This window comes from Bubalus kerabau, chromosome 4 (genome assembly GCF_029407905.1).
Source record: "Bubalus kerabau isolate K-KA32 ecotype Philippines breed swamp buffalo chromosome 4, PCC_UOA_SB_1v2, whole genome shotgun sequence".
NCBI lineage: Eukaryota > Metazoa > Chordata > Mammalia > Artiodactyla > Bovidae > Bubalus > Bubalus kerabau.
In genome coordinates this window covers 42334725-42348818 of record NC_073627.1, presented here as the reverse complement: position 1 = coordinate 42348818, position 14094 = coordinate 42334725, and the positions used below count along the sequence as shown (strand labels likewise).

At 48.4% G+C, this 14094-nt stretch overlaps 1 protein-coding gene across 2 annotated transcripts in view; it reads left to right on the top strand.

Moving 5' to 3' along the window:
- NXN (nucleoredoxin) overlaps positions 1–14094 on the top strand; it is a 161098-nt gene that overhangs the window by 126874 nt on the left and 20130 nt on the right. For both annotated transcript variants that reach the window (XM_055577007.1, XM_055577008.1), the window contains exons 2-5: positions 8534–8651; positions 11029–11162; positions 11666–11766; positions 13462–13568. In XM_055577007.1, the coding sequence (XP_055432982.1) occupies positions 8534–8651; positions 11029–11162; positions 11666–11766; positions 13462–13568 (460 nt within the window). The remainder of the gene's footprint in view (positions 1–8533; positions 8652–11028; positions 11163–11665; positions 11767–13461; positions 13569–14094) is intronic.

Here is a 14094-nt window from a genome sequence, read left to right as displayed (position 1 = left end):
GCTTTGACGTTGACCGTTTTTACCATTTTCTACTTCTAAACAGTAATGTTCCTAAAGGCGGGCCTGGTATCTCACCCGCTTCGTGTCCCCCACAGCACTTTGATTAGTGTTGAATATTATTCACACCTGATGAGTGTCTGGTGGATTGGACAGCCCACCTAGGTCAGCTGTAAATCAGCTGGAAAACTTACCATTCTGAGATCTGGGGGAACGAAGAGTAGATTTCTAACATCTCTTCTACCCAGTTCTTCTACATCTAGTCTTTTTCTTTCACTGCAGCCTGGAGTAGCAGAGACAGACCCAGAAGGAGGGTGTGCAGTATACTTCACACCTGGCGCTTTGCGCGAAGCAGTGTGGACGTGTTATTTTGTAAACCTCTTGCTCTATGACCCTTAGGGCACAGGTCCTCCTTCTGAACGCAGCTGTAGTGAAGGGGAAATTGATTGTTAATCTAGTTTCAGAGATATGTCCACTGGGAGGGCTTTGATTTCTCAATAACCTGGTACAGGTTCCAATCAGCCCAGCCCAGCCCACCCGCCCCTCTTCCTTGATCTCACCAGTCCTTTCTCTGTGTTGGCTCCAGGCAGAGGAGAGCTGGAGAAGGGAGGGGATCAGAGTCACTGTTAGATAAAGGGAGACGAGCTCTAAATTCCACCACACTGGCTTTGAGTGATGTGTTCTGCAGTTTAAAGAGAATAAGGAACGCCTCTCCAAGTCTCCCAAAAGCACAAGGAAGAAGCCCTTTAAATGGCTCAACTTGACTGTCGCTGGGCGTCCAGTCTGGTTGGCCTGTCCACAGTGTTTCCTCTCTCCCTTTCTTCCTTCCATTCAATCATTTCTCCATTTGCTCACCATCATTTACTGAACCAGGTAACATGTGCCAAGCACTGTACTTGGCCAGCTGCTGTACCAGGCTGGGGAACTGCAATCTTAGGCCAAATCACACACTGGGACTCCTGCCTCAGAAGCAAGGCTTGGTCTTAACTCCGGGAATATGAGGACAGGGTCCTAGTAGAGCATTTAGAATGGCCCTGGAATAACAATAACAACAGCAACAATAGAAGCTAACGCTTACATAGTACCTAATCTGGGTCATGTGCCCTATTCCTTTTTGTCTTGGCCCTGCCATGTGGCATGCAGGATCTTAGTTCCCCTACCAGGGATCAAACCTGTGCCCCTTGGCGTGGAAGCGTGGAGTCTTAGCCACTGGACCACCAGGGAAGTCCCTGGCCCTATTCTAAACACTTTATACATCTACTCTTCACAACAGCCCGTGAAATGTAGGTGCTGTCATCTCCATTTTGCAAGTGGCAGGAGCAGAGTTGGACCTGGGCTCCCGAGCCTGTGCTGAGCAGCCTCCAGTGTCCACGCCATCTTGACACTGGGCAGTAGGGCCTGGGGTGGGGGGGTTTCCTCTGACTGTGCGTGTATAATGGGCTGTGGTCGTGTTTGGTGAGAAGGGGTGGGACACTTTTGAGGCTCTGTTTTCACAGACTGCTTACAAAGAGGATGGCGTTGACTGTGGCCAGCCTTCGGTGGAAGGGCTGGGGTGAGGTCTGCCTGAGAAGGTTCCGGCTGACCTTGCCAAGGGGCCGGCTGATGAATCCTCCATCTGTGTTAGCTTTGGCTTGATCCCACAGTTTCGCAGCAGCTGTTGAGAAATAAAAACTTAGACCCCCAGTCAAGTGCAAGACCCAAGCCTCCGAATGAGAGGCGGATTCCACGTCACCCTCAGGAGCTGGGGCTTCTCAGAAATGGCCGGGTGGCATTTCCCTGTGGCAAGCGCGGGTGCTGACTAATCCCACCAGGGTTTCTGATCAGCTCGGCTTCAGAGTCTGCATTTTTACAGTTTACCAGTTCCCAATCCCATCCCTTTTGATTTTTGCTTCGTAGTTTCGTGGGTCACTGTAACAGCGTTTCTGGACAACATTCCTGGGACGATAGTTCCAACCACAGCCCTGGATTGCTAACCAGAACCAGCCGCCAGGCTGAGGAATGGGAACTGTTAAGTAACCCGATAGCCTGGTTTGTCATCCTTTTTTTGCTTTTGGCCAAGTCGAGCTAATCTTGTCTCCTGTTTCTTTTTGTCTGTTTCATCTGTGCTTCTGGATTCTAGGCTCTGGGCATTTGCTGGGAACCCATTCTCTCGGTTGCCTGGCCTCTGGGTAGCTATGAGAGGAGGTGGAATGTGGCATGGAAATGAACTCTGGATGGACATTGCGCCAGGACAGTCACTGGAGAGAGAGAGCTTTGGATGGAAGAGTCACGGGGTCTCTCCTACCTGCAGCGGTGCCGGTCACTGTGGCCCTTCCAGTGAGCCTGTTCAGTAGCTCTTCGTCTTTTCTGCCCAGATCACCTGGAAGGAGTTCTTGCCCTCAGTCCACCTCCCTGGTCCAGGCGTTGGGACGGGAACCTCCTGACTCAGCTTGTCTCCCTCCTACGCTCCTTGGTAGCAGACTGTATGGTATTTCGCACTTTCAAGCAGAATCAGACGCGGGGTCAGAGTTCTCTTAAGAGAGAAAAGCAAAATCCAGAGCGTCCGCTTAAAAAATAAATATCCAGATGCCCCTTAAAATCTGGAAATCCAAAATGGGAGGTGGACGAAAGAAAAAGGGGAGGGGCGAAGACATCAGACCACATAAAACTGGCCCCCAAATATGTGTGTGTTTGTAGAAGGTGCTTATGGCAAAAAGACCACTGGCTACAGAAGGAAATCCCCGCTTTCTGAGGAGCAGCCTACCCTACGGTTGATTGATTTAACTTTAAAATAGAGTTGACAGAAAAATGTTTTTTGAAAAGGATGCTGACAAGACAAGGGGGAAATAAGCATAGATTTGATTCAGATATTAATGATGTGCCCCATGTGTGTAACGCTTTAGTTTTCAGAGCGTCTCCACACTCGTTACCTCGTTTAAGTTCGGTATTCATCCTCTGGGGTGTGTATGACCGTGCTCGGCCAGCAGGTGTGACCTGCCCAAGGTGTGCTACTGTGTCACCTACTGACATCTGTTGAGGCGTCCGGGCAGGATGGAAACCCAGCCCCTCCGAAGCCTGTTGACTTACTCCACCACTGTTTTTTTCCTCCCAAGAACTTTGAGATAATGTAGAAGCACTTATGCTCCTGACTGTGTTTAAATGCTCTAACATCATACCAAGGAGGACTTTGAACTCATTTCTTGGGGATCCTTAAAAAAGAGTGACATTAGCATTCTGTCCCAGGTGGTTCTTCTCTTTACCATCCTGAAGGCAAAGGGATGAATCAGAGACCACCGATGGTACTCGGCTCTGAATGAGTTGGGGAAGATGGCAGCCGCATAAGTGTGGTTTTAACGTCCCGCCTTTCACCATTTCATCATCTTAGAGTTTAGGCAAATGCTGATTCTCATTAGGGGAAATTTTCACAACAAGAGTAAAGATGGAGCAGTATCATAGTTCTCCCAGTTGAATCAAGGTTACGCCATGTACTAAAGTGAACTGTTAAAAGAAGGTGATCTTTTTCTGGAGCCCATAGAGCTCTTGGAATCAGACAGGTTCAATCACAGGCTTCAAGAAATTCACAAACTCTATGAAATTACAGACTTTTTCATATATGGGTATTTTCCTCTGGGGAAAGGATCTGTATGTAGCTTTTATCATCAAAAGTGATTGTGACCCCAAAATGGTTATGAAACCAGTCTTAAGAGGGCTTTTTGGAAACCTTGAGTGGACTTGAGATGTCACCCACACTTGAAAAGGCACAGAGATGAATCTTGGTGATCATTTCTTTAGCGCATTTCCAGTTGGCATAAAAGAATCATCAAAGTGGGCCTGTGGGACTTTTCTAACACAAGGTTCTCTTTCTGATTCAGGTATCAAAATGAACATGGTTGGAATGATCATTCCTGTGCCTCCTGCACAGTTTCAGAGCAGAGTAACCAGGATACTACAACCTGAGACAGATCGTCCCGAGCAAATATGATATGACAGTAACTTGTGCTTAGTCGTTCAGTTGTGTCCGACTCTTTGTGAACCCATGGACTGTAGCCTGCCAGGCTCCTCTGCCCATGGGACTTTTTCCAGGCAAGAATACTGGAGTGGGTTGCCGTTTCCTCCTCCAGGGGATCTTCCCGACTCAGGGATCAAACCCACGTGTCCTGCAGCTCTTGAATTGCAGACAGATTCTTTACTGCTGAGTCATCGGGGAAGCCTGATATTACTGTACCTCCCATCTTTAAAATACCCTCCCTTTGACCTCATCAGGTGTTTTTCTAGCTACAGTCCCATTTCTTTTCTCCCTTTACAGCAAAACTCTTAAAGAGAATTGCCTGTAGTCACTACCTCAGCCCCTTATCTGCCATTTTCTCCTCTTTGTATAACCTCTCTTCTTTCTGTTGTTCTCCTCTGGATGTTTCACATGTCGGCAGGAGTACTCGGGCTGGTCTGGGTCCCAGGCCCGCTGTAGGCGTGTGTGTTGGATAGAGGTGCTGTCCCTTTTCATTCCAGTGTGTCTGTCAGCTTCACCCCTGCACTGACTACCCTCCCCCCAACCCCAAAGATCATGTGTGACCACAGGTCAGTCCTCTATTCTCATCCTACTCAACATCTGAGCAGCATTTGACCCAGTGACCTACACTCTCCTCTCTTAAACACTTTCCACGCCTGCCTATTGGGACACCAGAGTCTCCTTTTTTTCCTATGTCTCTCATCACTCCTCAGCCTGCCATGGGTGTCCCTGGCTGTCCCCTAAGGGTCCCTTTTCCTCCAATGCCATGCCTTCTCCTTGGAATGACCTCACCCGGGGCCCATGGCCCCTAACAGCATCTAGGCACCGAGGATCCCTGATTTGTATCTCATACCCTCCATCCCCTAGTCTGGATTTCTTTTTATTTCTTTATTTTTAAACAGTAACTTTTCTTATTTATTTGTTTGCCTGTGTCAGGTCTTAGTTGGGGCACGCAGCATCTTCGTTGCGTCACGTGGGATCTCTTGTTGTGTCGCATGGACTCTCTAGTTGTGGCACACGGGCTCCAGAGTGGGGGCTCTGTAGTTGCATTGTGTGGTTGCCCTGCGGCATGTGGGATCTTAGTTCCCTGACAAAGGATCAAACCCGTGTTCCTTGTATTGCAAGGTGGGTTCCTAACTACTGTACCACCAGGGAAGTCCCTACTCTGCATTTATAAACCAGGTGCCTACTTGAAATCTCCACTTGCATGTCTAATAGACACCTCAAATGACTGTTCTATCTTGATTTTTCCCCTCTCAGACTTCTTGCTCTGCCACTGTCCCTCATCATGGTTAGTGGAACTCCTTGGCACATTTTTGCTCAAGCCTCCAAGCCACAGTACAGTGCCCCCTTGACATTTTTCTTTCCCTCACGCCTTCCTTACACCCATTTGTCAACCTGCCCTATTGACTGTCTTCAAAATCCACAGCCATGTCCCCACCTTCTGTGCTGCTGCAGCCCAGGCCCTTGTCGCTGCTCTCCACTCCTGCCTGGGCCCTTGGCAGTGCTCTCCACTCCTGCCTGGGCCCTTGGCAGTGCTCTCCACTCCTGCCTGGGCCCTTGGCAATGGTCTCCCCAGTTGGTCTTCCCCTGATGTCTGTCTGTTCACAGCAGCCACAGTGACCTTTTAGAAGATAAACCAGGCTGCACCACTCGCCTTAACCCTCAGCAGCTTCCTGTTACATTGGCCCTGAGTATCCTGGATTGGTTCCAGGATCCTCACAGATACTAAAATCCATGGCTGCTCCAGTCTCTTATACAAAATAGCATGGTATTTGCATATAACCTACGCACATCCTCAGGTATACTTTATATCATCTCTAGATTGCTTATAATTCCTAATACAGTGTACATATAACACACATAGTTATACATATGATGTAAGACTATATAAACAGTTGCCTGTGCTTGGCAAATTCAAGCTTTGATTTTTGGAACTTAATTTTTTTTTTCTGAACATTTTTGATCTATACTTGGTTGAATCTGCATATATGGAACCTGTAGATATGGAGAGCTGACTGTATGCTTAGAATAAAATTCCGTTATTTTTACCAGTCTACAGGGCCTGAAACATCCAGTCTGTGAGTGCCCTTCTGGCCTCACTGCGGCCCCTGACTGTCTGGCTGCATCCACTCTTGCCTTCCCTATTCAGCCTTCCCCCATTTGCACATGACTTTTTCATGCTATTACTGAGGTCTGTGCTCAAATGCCAGTTCTTCAAAGATTCCTTCCAGAGCACTCACTAAAACGTGTGCTGCTCCAGCCAGCATACCTTTACTCTTACCCTGCCCTGGCTTCCTTTTATTACTATAAGTGCTTGAAATTATTTTCATATATATATATATATATATGTAAAATACATATTCATATAATATATATATATTCATATTATGTTGTAGCTGCATTGGGTCTTAGTTGCAGCACACAGGATCTTCGTTGCAACATGTGGGGTCTCTAGTTGTAACGTGCAGACTTAGTTGCCCTGTGGCATGTGAGATTTTACTTTCCTGGACCAGGGGATTGAACTTGTGTCCCCTGCATTGCAAGGTGGATTCTCAACCACTAGACTGACTGCTGGAGCACAAGCCAGGGAAATGCCCCTGCTCTGTTCTTTCTTGTATCCCTTGTGCTTAGACCAGGGCTGGCACATAGTAGGTGCTCAGATAATATCTGTTGAATGAATTTCAGCTCTCTTGTAAAAAAAATATGTAGGGAAAAGCAGTGTATTTATAACTGTGAGATATAGGTATATCTCCTAAACATCAGTAAGTAGAGTAAAGATGAGCAAAAAAATGAGGCATCATTTTTTTTTCCTATCCAATTGAAAAAAACCAATGGTAGTGATAACAGTTGGTGAGGGTACCAGGAAATGGGTGCTCTGATTTACCATTGGTGGAAATATAAAATCGTCTACGTTTTCATAAGTGATGAGTCATGGGTGATTTTTATCTCAATTTTTGTGGCTGTGTTTTCCATTTTTTTGCATAGTTACTTTTCTCCCCCAATAATTCCTTTTTAAATCAGAAAAATCTGATAATTTTAATCCCCACCCCTTTCCTCGCTCTCTCTTTTTTTTTTATTAACCTGGCTGGATCCTGGTACGAGCAAACTTATAAACCTGATTCCAGCAGTAGGATGGTCTTGTTTTGTTGTTGAACCTCTCAGAATGTTTCATCTGAATCCTATATCAGGATTCTCAGGAACGGTGCAAAATCAGTCACGAAAATTGTGTGTGCAGAGTCACTCTTGATCGGAAATCCTGGCTGGTTTGGGGTGCCCATCGGAAATGTGGGGCTGGGAAAAACATACAGCCTTAATGGGGGCCCACCCAGTTAAAGGTGGGGTCCCACAACACTTCCTGCCAAGACCCGGGTCTCCATAGGAAGGGGAAGCCTCCCATTTCTTGTCTGATAGATACCCTGCCTGACTCCCTGGCTGCTTGGGACTGAGTTGAAAACAATGATCACAGCCACACACGCCTTTCCGTCTGCTGTGCGTGGCTGATGCCCGTTTCCCTGGACACCTCCACACCCTGTTCTGCCAGTGCCCACACAGCCAGCCCTCACACAGCCAGCCCTCCTGTCTGGGCCCCAGATCCCCAGAAGGGAGGCTTGCAGGTGACTCGCCAGCGGGCCATCCTGCAGCCTAACCCTTGTTTCTTTCTTCTCTGGAGCTGCTCTGTTAGTTTGATGTTTCATTTCGTTATGTCATTTCTGGACTTAGCAGTTCAGTTCCAGAGTACCCGGCGGCTCACCTGAGCGGCGTCCACCCAGACGTCTGGGAGCTCACCAAAGAGCCAACACTCACTGGGCTGCGAGCCCTGGGCTGTCGCCTTTATGCTTTCTCTGCCTCAGTCCTCTTCGACCTTGGCCCTCTGACAGTTGGCACAGCTGACCGCAGGAACCTGCCAAGGACCAGGGGTTGCTTTGAGTGGCACAGGGAACTGAGGGTTGGGGCTGGCTGAGGGTTGTGCTTCCCTGGTGTTCGCAGGCCGAGTGGCACACGCTTAGAGCGACTACTGATATTCCCTGTGCAGGGACCTGGTGAAGTGGGGAGAGGGGCTGATTTCAGTATTGGTCACCTGTTGGATACCCTTGTCCCTTCTCCCTTGGGGCCAAGGGGACACAGCCCAGCACCTGCCTGCTGATTGGATGGAGAGTCACCAATAAAAAGCCCCGCTTCCTGCCTCAACCACCTGGTGGATATCTGATTGTGTTTGAAAAATGCCTGATCCATCTTCATTATGCTTCTTAGAGACAGTGCCTGTCGGGGAGGTAGGAGTGAAGAGACCACCAGGACAAGTGTGGTCTTCTGTTGGCGTCTGCTGTGACTTGAGCCTGCCTGGGACTCAGACCCAGGGTCCCCTCCATTGTCTCAGACCTCAGGGATAAGTGGGATTGTAGCTTCTCTTGTCCCTTTTGCCCAGCCAGTCCTGCTCTTAGTCAGTAATTCATTTATCTGTACCTTCGTGTTTTCCAGCCTACTTCAGGAGGCTCCAAAGAACTCTGCCATCTTGGATTTAACCACCTTCTTTTACTTTTCTTCTCACAGCTTAAACTTTGGAACAAATACCGAATTTCCAACATTCCATCGCTCATATTCTTAGACGCCACTTCCGGGAAGGTCGTGTGCAGGAACGGGCTGCTGGTGATCCGCGATGACCCAGAGGGTAAGACCTTGCCATGTCTTCCCACCCTGCCCTCCTCCCTGTTGGCAGAGAGCGTAAAAAGGAAATGCATGAGTGCGGGGTTATTTGGCTAGAGAATATTGTCTTGATGAAATTATAGTATTCTCCAGGCATGGTTAAGGTTTTTACAGAGATCAGAATGTCTCTCATGGGGGCTTTAATTCATGGGCCGAAGGAGAAGGAATCTGAAATAGGAAGTTTAGCTTTGAGGGCTGAGGAGGCCGTTGAGAAGCAGCTTGAGCCCAGCTACTGACTTCTATTGCTGTTTCAGCAGCAGCTCTCACCTCCACAAACAGAGGCAGCCTGTGTGGTTTGGGGATTTTTTTTTTTTCTCTTGAAAATATTACCGTAGCAGGGGGCAGGAAGGAGAGGGTGATATGAATGGAGAGAGTAGCATGGAAGCATATACACTATCATATGTAAAATAGATAGCCAATGGAAATTTTCTGTATGACTCAGGGAACTCAAACTGAAGCTCTATAACAACCTAGAGCGGGGTGGGAAAGGGTGTAAAGTGGGAGGGAGGCTCAAGAGGGAAGGAACATATGTATACATATGGCTAATTCATGTTGATGCATGGCAAAAATCTAACGAATGTTGTAAAGTAGTCATCCTTCAATTAAAAATAAATAAATTAGAAAGTATATATTACGATAGCAAAGTTGCAGTCTCTGTGTTGCTCTCCTGGCCCTAGCGCCCCTCATTTCTTGAAGTGAAAAAGTGAAAGTGTTAGTCACTCAGTTGAGTTCAGCTCTTTGCAACCTCATGGACTGCAGCCCATCAGGCTCCTCTGTCCATGAGATTATCCAGGCAAGAATACTGGTATGGGTTGTCATTCCCCTCTCTAGGGGATCTTTCTTACCCAGGGATCGAACCCGGGTCTCCTGCATTGCAGGCAGATTCTTTACCATCTGAGCCACCAGGAAAGCCTCATTCCTTGGTGTTGCCCAAATCCTGAGCCTTGGTCTTCCTGTCCAGCTGGGTGGATGGCCGTGTCTGGGTGACTCTCGTCACCTTGCTCAGAGGCTGTCCACGGCCTCTTTCTTTCCCCTGGGCACTGGAGTCATACAAAGGCTATAAGATCTTCCGTCCCTCATGTATTCATCCAATTACAGAGTTCAGCCCTGATCACAAATTTTCCCAGTAAAAATTTCATCTTCTTCAAAAAATTGCCCTCAGTAAAAACCAGGGCAGTTACAATAGAACCAGGTCTTTATCTTCTGAAGTGTAAACACACAGGCACGCACATGTGCACACCCCCGCCCCCAACTCTGAAGCTTGTTAAAAACCCAGCTTCCCCAGCCCTACCCCCAGAGATTTTTGGTTCCATGTGTTTCAGGGTGGACTCAGCCACCTGCTTTTCCAGCCAGGATCTGCTTCTCCCTCCCGCTCCCCACCCACCCCAGGCGATTTTGAGCCAGTGGTCCCTGGACCACCCTGTGAGAAAACGCTGTTCTGTTGAGCGGGGAGCATATTGTGTGCTCTTCCTGCCTGGGGCTTATGTGTCATCAGAATGTCAACCATCTGGGTTGAGTGGTTTTGCACTTTCCTTTCACTAGACTGAAATTCTCCTCTCACTTGGTTCCCTGGGCCCCAACCCAGACCAGCTGAATCAAAATCTCTGGAGGTGGGACCCAGGAGCTTCAGATTTTAAAACCAGTTCCCTGGCTGATTCTAAAATGTAAAGTTGGGAGCCACTGAGAGCCCGGGGTTGGAATTGAAGAAACTCAGAATTAATGGGCTTCCCTGGTGCATCAGTGGTAAAGAATCCACCTGCCAATGCAGGAGATGCAGGTTCTATCCCTGGGTCAGAAAGATCCCCTGCAGGAGGAAATGGCAACCCACTCCTGTATTCTTGCCTGGGAAAGTCCTGTGGACAATGGAGCCTGGTGGGCTACAGTCCATAGAGTCACAAAGAGTCGGACATGACTCAGTGACTGAGCATGCACGCATACTTGGTTAATACCCAAGGCAGTGATTCCCCAACTGTCCCATCATCACAGTTACTTGGGGAGTCATTTGGCCTTGTTTTGGCCATGCATCTTTAGCCCTGCCCCAGGATCCTGAGATAGGGGTGGGGAAGGGGGTGGCGGGTAACTTTGGCTTCTGTACTTTTCAGAAGCTCCCCAGGAGATAGGTCCTGTGATCCTCCAGGTTCAGGAACCATGGCTTTGAGGATAGGTAGGGCTCTGCCATGAATGAGTCCTGCTTTTATTCCTGCTCTAGCTGCCAGTCCTATGGATATGTTAGCCAATACCATTTGGTGATAAAGTTGTCGCGCTGTGCATCCTGGAAGCCTCTTGGGTCAGAGGCCCCGAGGAAGAGTCTTAACCTTCTCGCCATCTGTTGCCTGTTTCAGGTTTGGAATTCCCCTGGGGACCTAAACCCTTCAGGGAAGTCATTGCAGGGCCCTTGCTTAGAAGTAACGGGCAGTCCCTGGAGAGCAGCAGCCTGGAGGGGTCTCACGTGGGAGTCTATTTCTCCGCACACTGGGTGAGTGCTGGGTCCCTCTTTCATCCAGACAGAAGGGAGCAGTGATGTCACCACCGAAACTAGCTGGGGCTGGCTTCTGGAGGTGTGACTGCTCAGGTGTCATTTCCTGGCATTCCTGCTCTCTCCTGGGCCTCATGCATTGCTGGCATGCTTCCAGTGCTTACTGTTACGAATGATATTAGCAGCAAGAAAAGGACTTCTTTGGACTGGCCTGAAAGGAAGGTCCTTCCCCCTAAAAAATACATAAATAAAAAGGGGAGTCCTCCTAACCCATTCTGATAAGGCTCCCCATGTTCCCTTAGGGGATTCATTTTAACAGCTGCCCGCTGACCCCACATGCTCACCATCACAAGAGGCATATTTATTTCTGCCTCTTCCATAAACTGGAAATGCGATCCACATTCAGTGTGGGTCTTGCTGAACCGGGCTCTGCTGGCAGGCGGCTGGGACTGGGGCAGGAGAAGGCAGGACGGAGGCCGCAGGCTCCCACTCATTTCTTGCAGTGTCCACCCTGCCGAAGCCTCACCCGGGTCCTGGTGGAGTCCTACCGGAAGATCAAGGAGGCAGGCCAGAAATTCGAGATCATCTTTGTTAGTGCGGACAGGTAACGTGTGCTGACGGGTTGGCGGACAGGGTGGTGGTGTGTCTCCCCTTTTCCACAGGTGGATGGATGGCTCTTGCCTTTCATGCTCTGTAGCTGAGAACTTGGGGCTAGGGCTTGGGGAAGACCTATCTGGGATGATTGGCAGAAGGGCAGATATATTTCATATTTAATCATGTAATTGTCTAAAGGGGAGCCAAGAAAAACCCATTCTTGCTGTCAGTATTAAGGGACATCCTTATTCTGGCCTGGGGCATTGGAGATTAGGATGCCTTTTTTTTCTGGTCAGTTCAACTTTTTGGATGGTGGTGAGTAGATATGGAAGAAGGAGGATGTAAAGAAAAGAGCCAGAGACTAATGGAATATGACACCTGTCTTAGCTGGCTCTGCATTCATTTTTCTTAGCTCTGGCCACATGCTTTTTCTGGGGTCTGCCCACAAAACAAAAAGTGCAGACTTTCTTCCCAGAGTATGTCAGGGCCTTTTAGCCTTAATTTCCTCTGTTTCTTGCCCTCTCGCTGGCTTTACTCATCAGTGACCTTCCTTCGTCACAAAACTCCAGCCCCAGTTCAGACCGAGCCACCAGGCTTCCTTTTCACAGAAGGATCGCTGAGATGCCAACACACTGAGGGCCTTGTATGCACTGCCGTATCCTTAATGCCTGTATGATGCTGTGCTCAGTTTTACTGGCCCCTGGGCCCACCCCTCTGCTCCCTAGGGCAAGCTTGAAGCCATGTCACAGGGCTTTTTAAAGCTTAAAAAAACTCATCAACTTGGGAATTCCCTGGCGGTCCAGTGGTTAGGACACTGTGCTCTCACTGCCAAGGGCCCTGGTTCAATCCCTGGTCGAGGAACTAAGTAAGGTCCCACAAGCTGCACCACCAAAAAAAGTAAGTCTTCTTGAAAATAAAAATAAGTTAAAAACATCAACTTTATTGAAGTATGATTTACATACAATAAAATACATGCATTCTAGGTATGCAGTTCAGTGGATTTTGACTAATGTATGTACCTGTGTCACCAACACAGTGAAGATATAGAACATTCCCCTCAATGAAAAGAATCCCTCGTGGGATTCCCCTGTGGTTAAGAATCCTTCCAATGAAGGGGTGTGGGTTCAAACCCTGGTCAGGGAACTAAGGTCCCATATGCAACGAGGTGCAGCCAATTTTTTTTTAATTCTAAAAAAAAAAGAACTCCTGTACCTTTTCTCAGTTGCCCCCAAATTCCAGCCCCACAGATCTCTGATCTGCTTCTATCACTTAATTAGATTTATCACTCTTAGAGTTTCTTAGATATGGAATCATAGGTGTATGCTTGATTAAAAGTGTTCTGTGCATATCACAGTTATATGCACAGATTACAAGCATTACAGGGAAGGAGATGTCTGAACATCTAGGCTCCTAATTAAAGGAAGACCTGTCCATGTTGAAAAGAAAAGCTGAGCATGAATTGACTGGGTAGGCTGCAGAGGAGCAGTCTGTTGAAATGCCTGGCGTTTCAGCCTGGCGTCCACCTGCTGTGTGGGGCCTTGTGCACTGGGTCGGTCCTTCCCCAGCCTGGCATCCGGGGAGCACAGTGATTAGAAGCTGGGGCGTCTGTAGGACCCTGGATGCAATTTAGTGGGAGGTGAGGAGGACCCAATGGTGGTGCCTTGAGGAGTAATAGCGCTCTGTCTCTGTGCATGTGTCTCTGTAGGTCCGAGGACTCATTCAAACAGTACTTCAGTGAGATGCCGTGGCTTGCAGTCCCCTACACCGACGAGGCCCGGCGGTCGCGCCTCAACCGGCTGTATGGAATCCAAGGTAGGCGCTCCCGACTCCGGGGCTCCTTGGAATCCAGCTCATCTGGGTTCACCACCTCTTTGGCTTTCCTTCTGGAGGGGAAAGAACATCTTTATTTCCATGAATGTTCACATTCTTCAGCATCTTAAAAATATGCGGTGGGTTTTGTGGTATGTAGATTATACCTCATTAAAGCCATTTTTTGTAAAGAAAAAGTGCCTGTCTGGGTGAGACAGCTACTTCTCACCACCCAGCCTAGTGGGTTCTGACATGCTTGGGCTACAGAGCTCACACGCCCAAGTGACCGGGTCGAAACCTGTCAACAGACCTGAGAGTGACCTTTGGTTCCATCACTCAGGTTCTTTGAGCCTGGGTTTCCTCATATGCAAAATGCAGGTGATAAATTACCACAAAGAGTTGCTGGGAGCATGAATTGGATAAAGCAGATCCAGTACTTCTCACCATTGCTGAAGCCTCAGAGTAAAGGGTGAGGAGGGGGCACTGCCTTGTAGGTGACAGAACAGATTTCCTGAGAGTGTCGAAAACT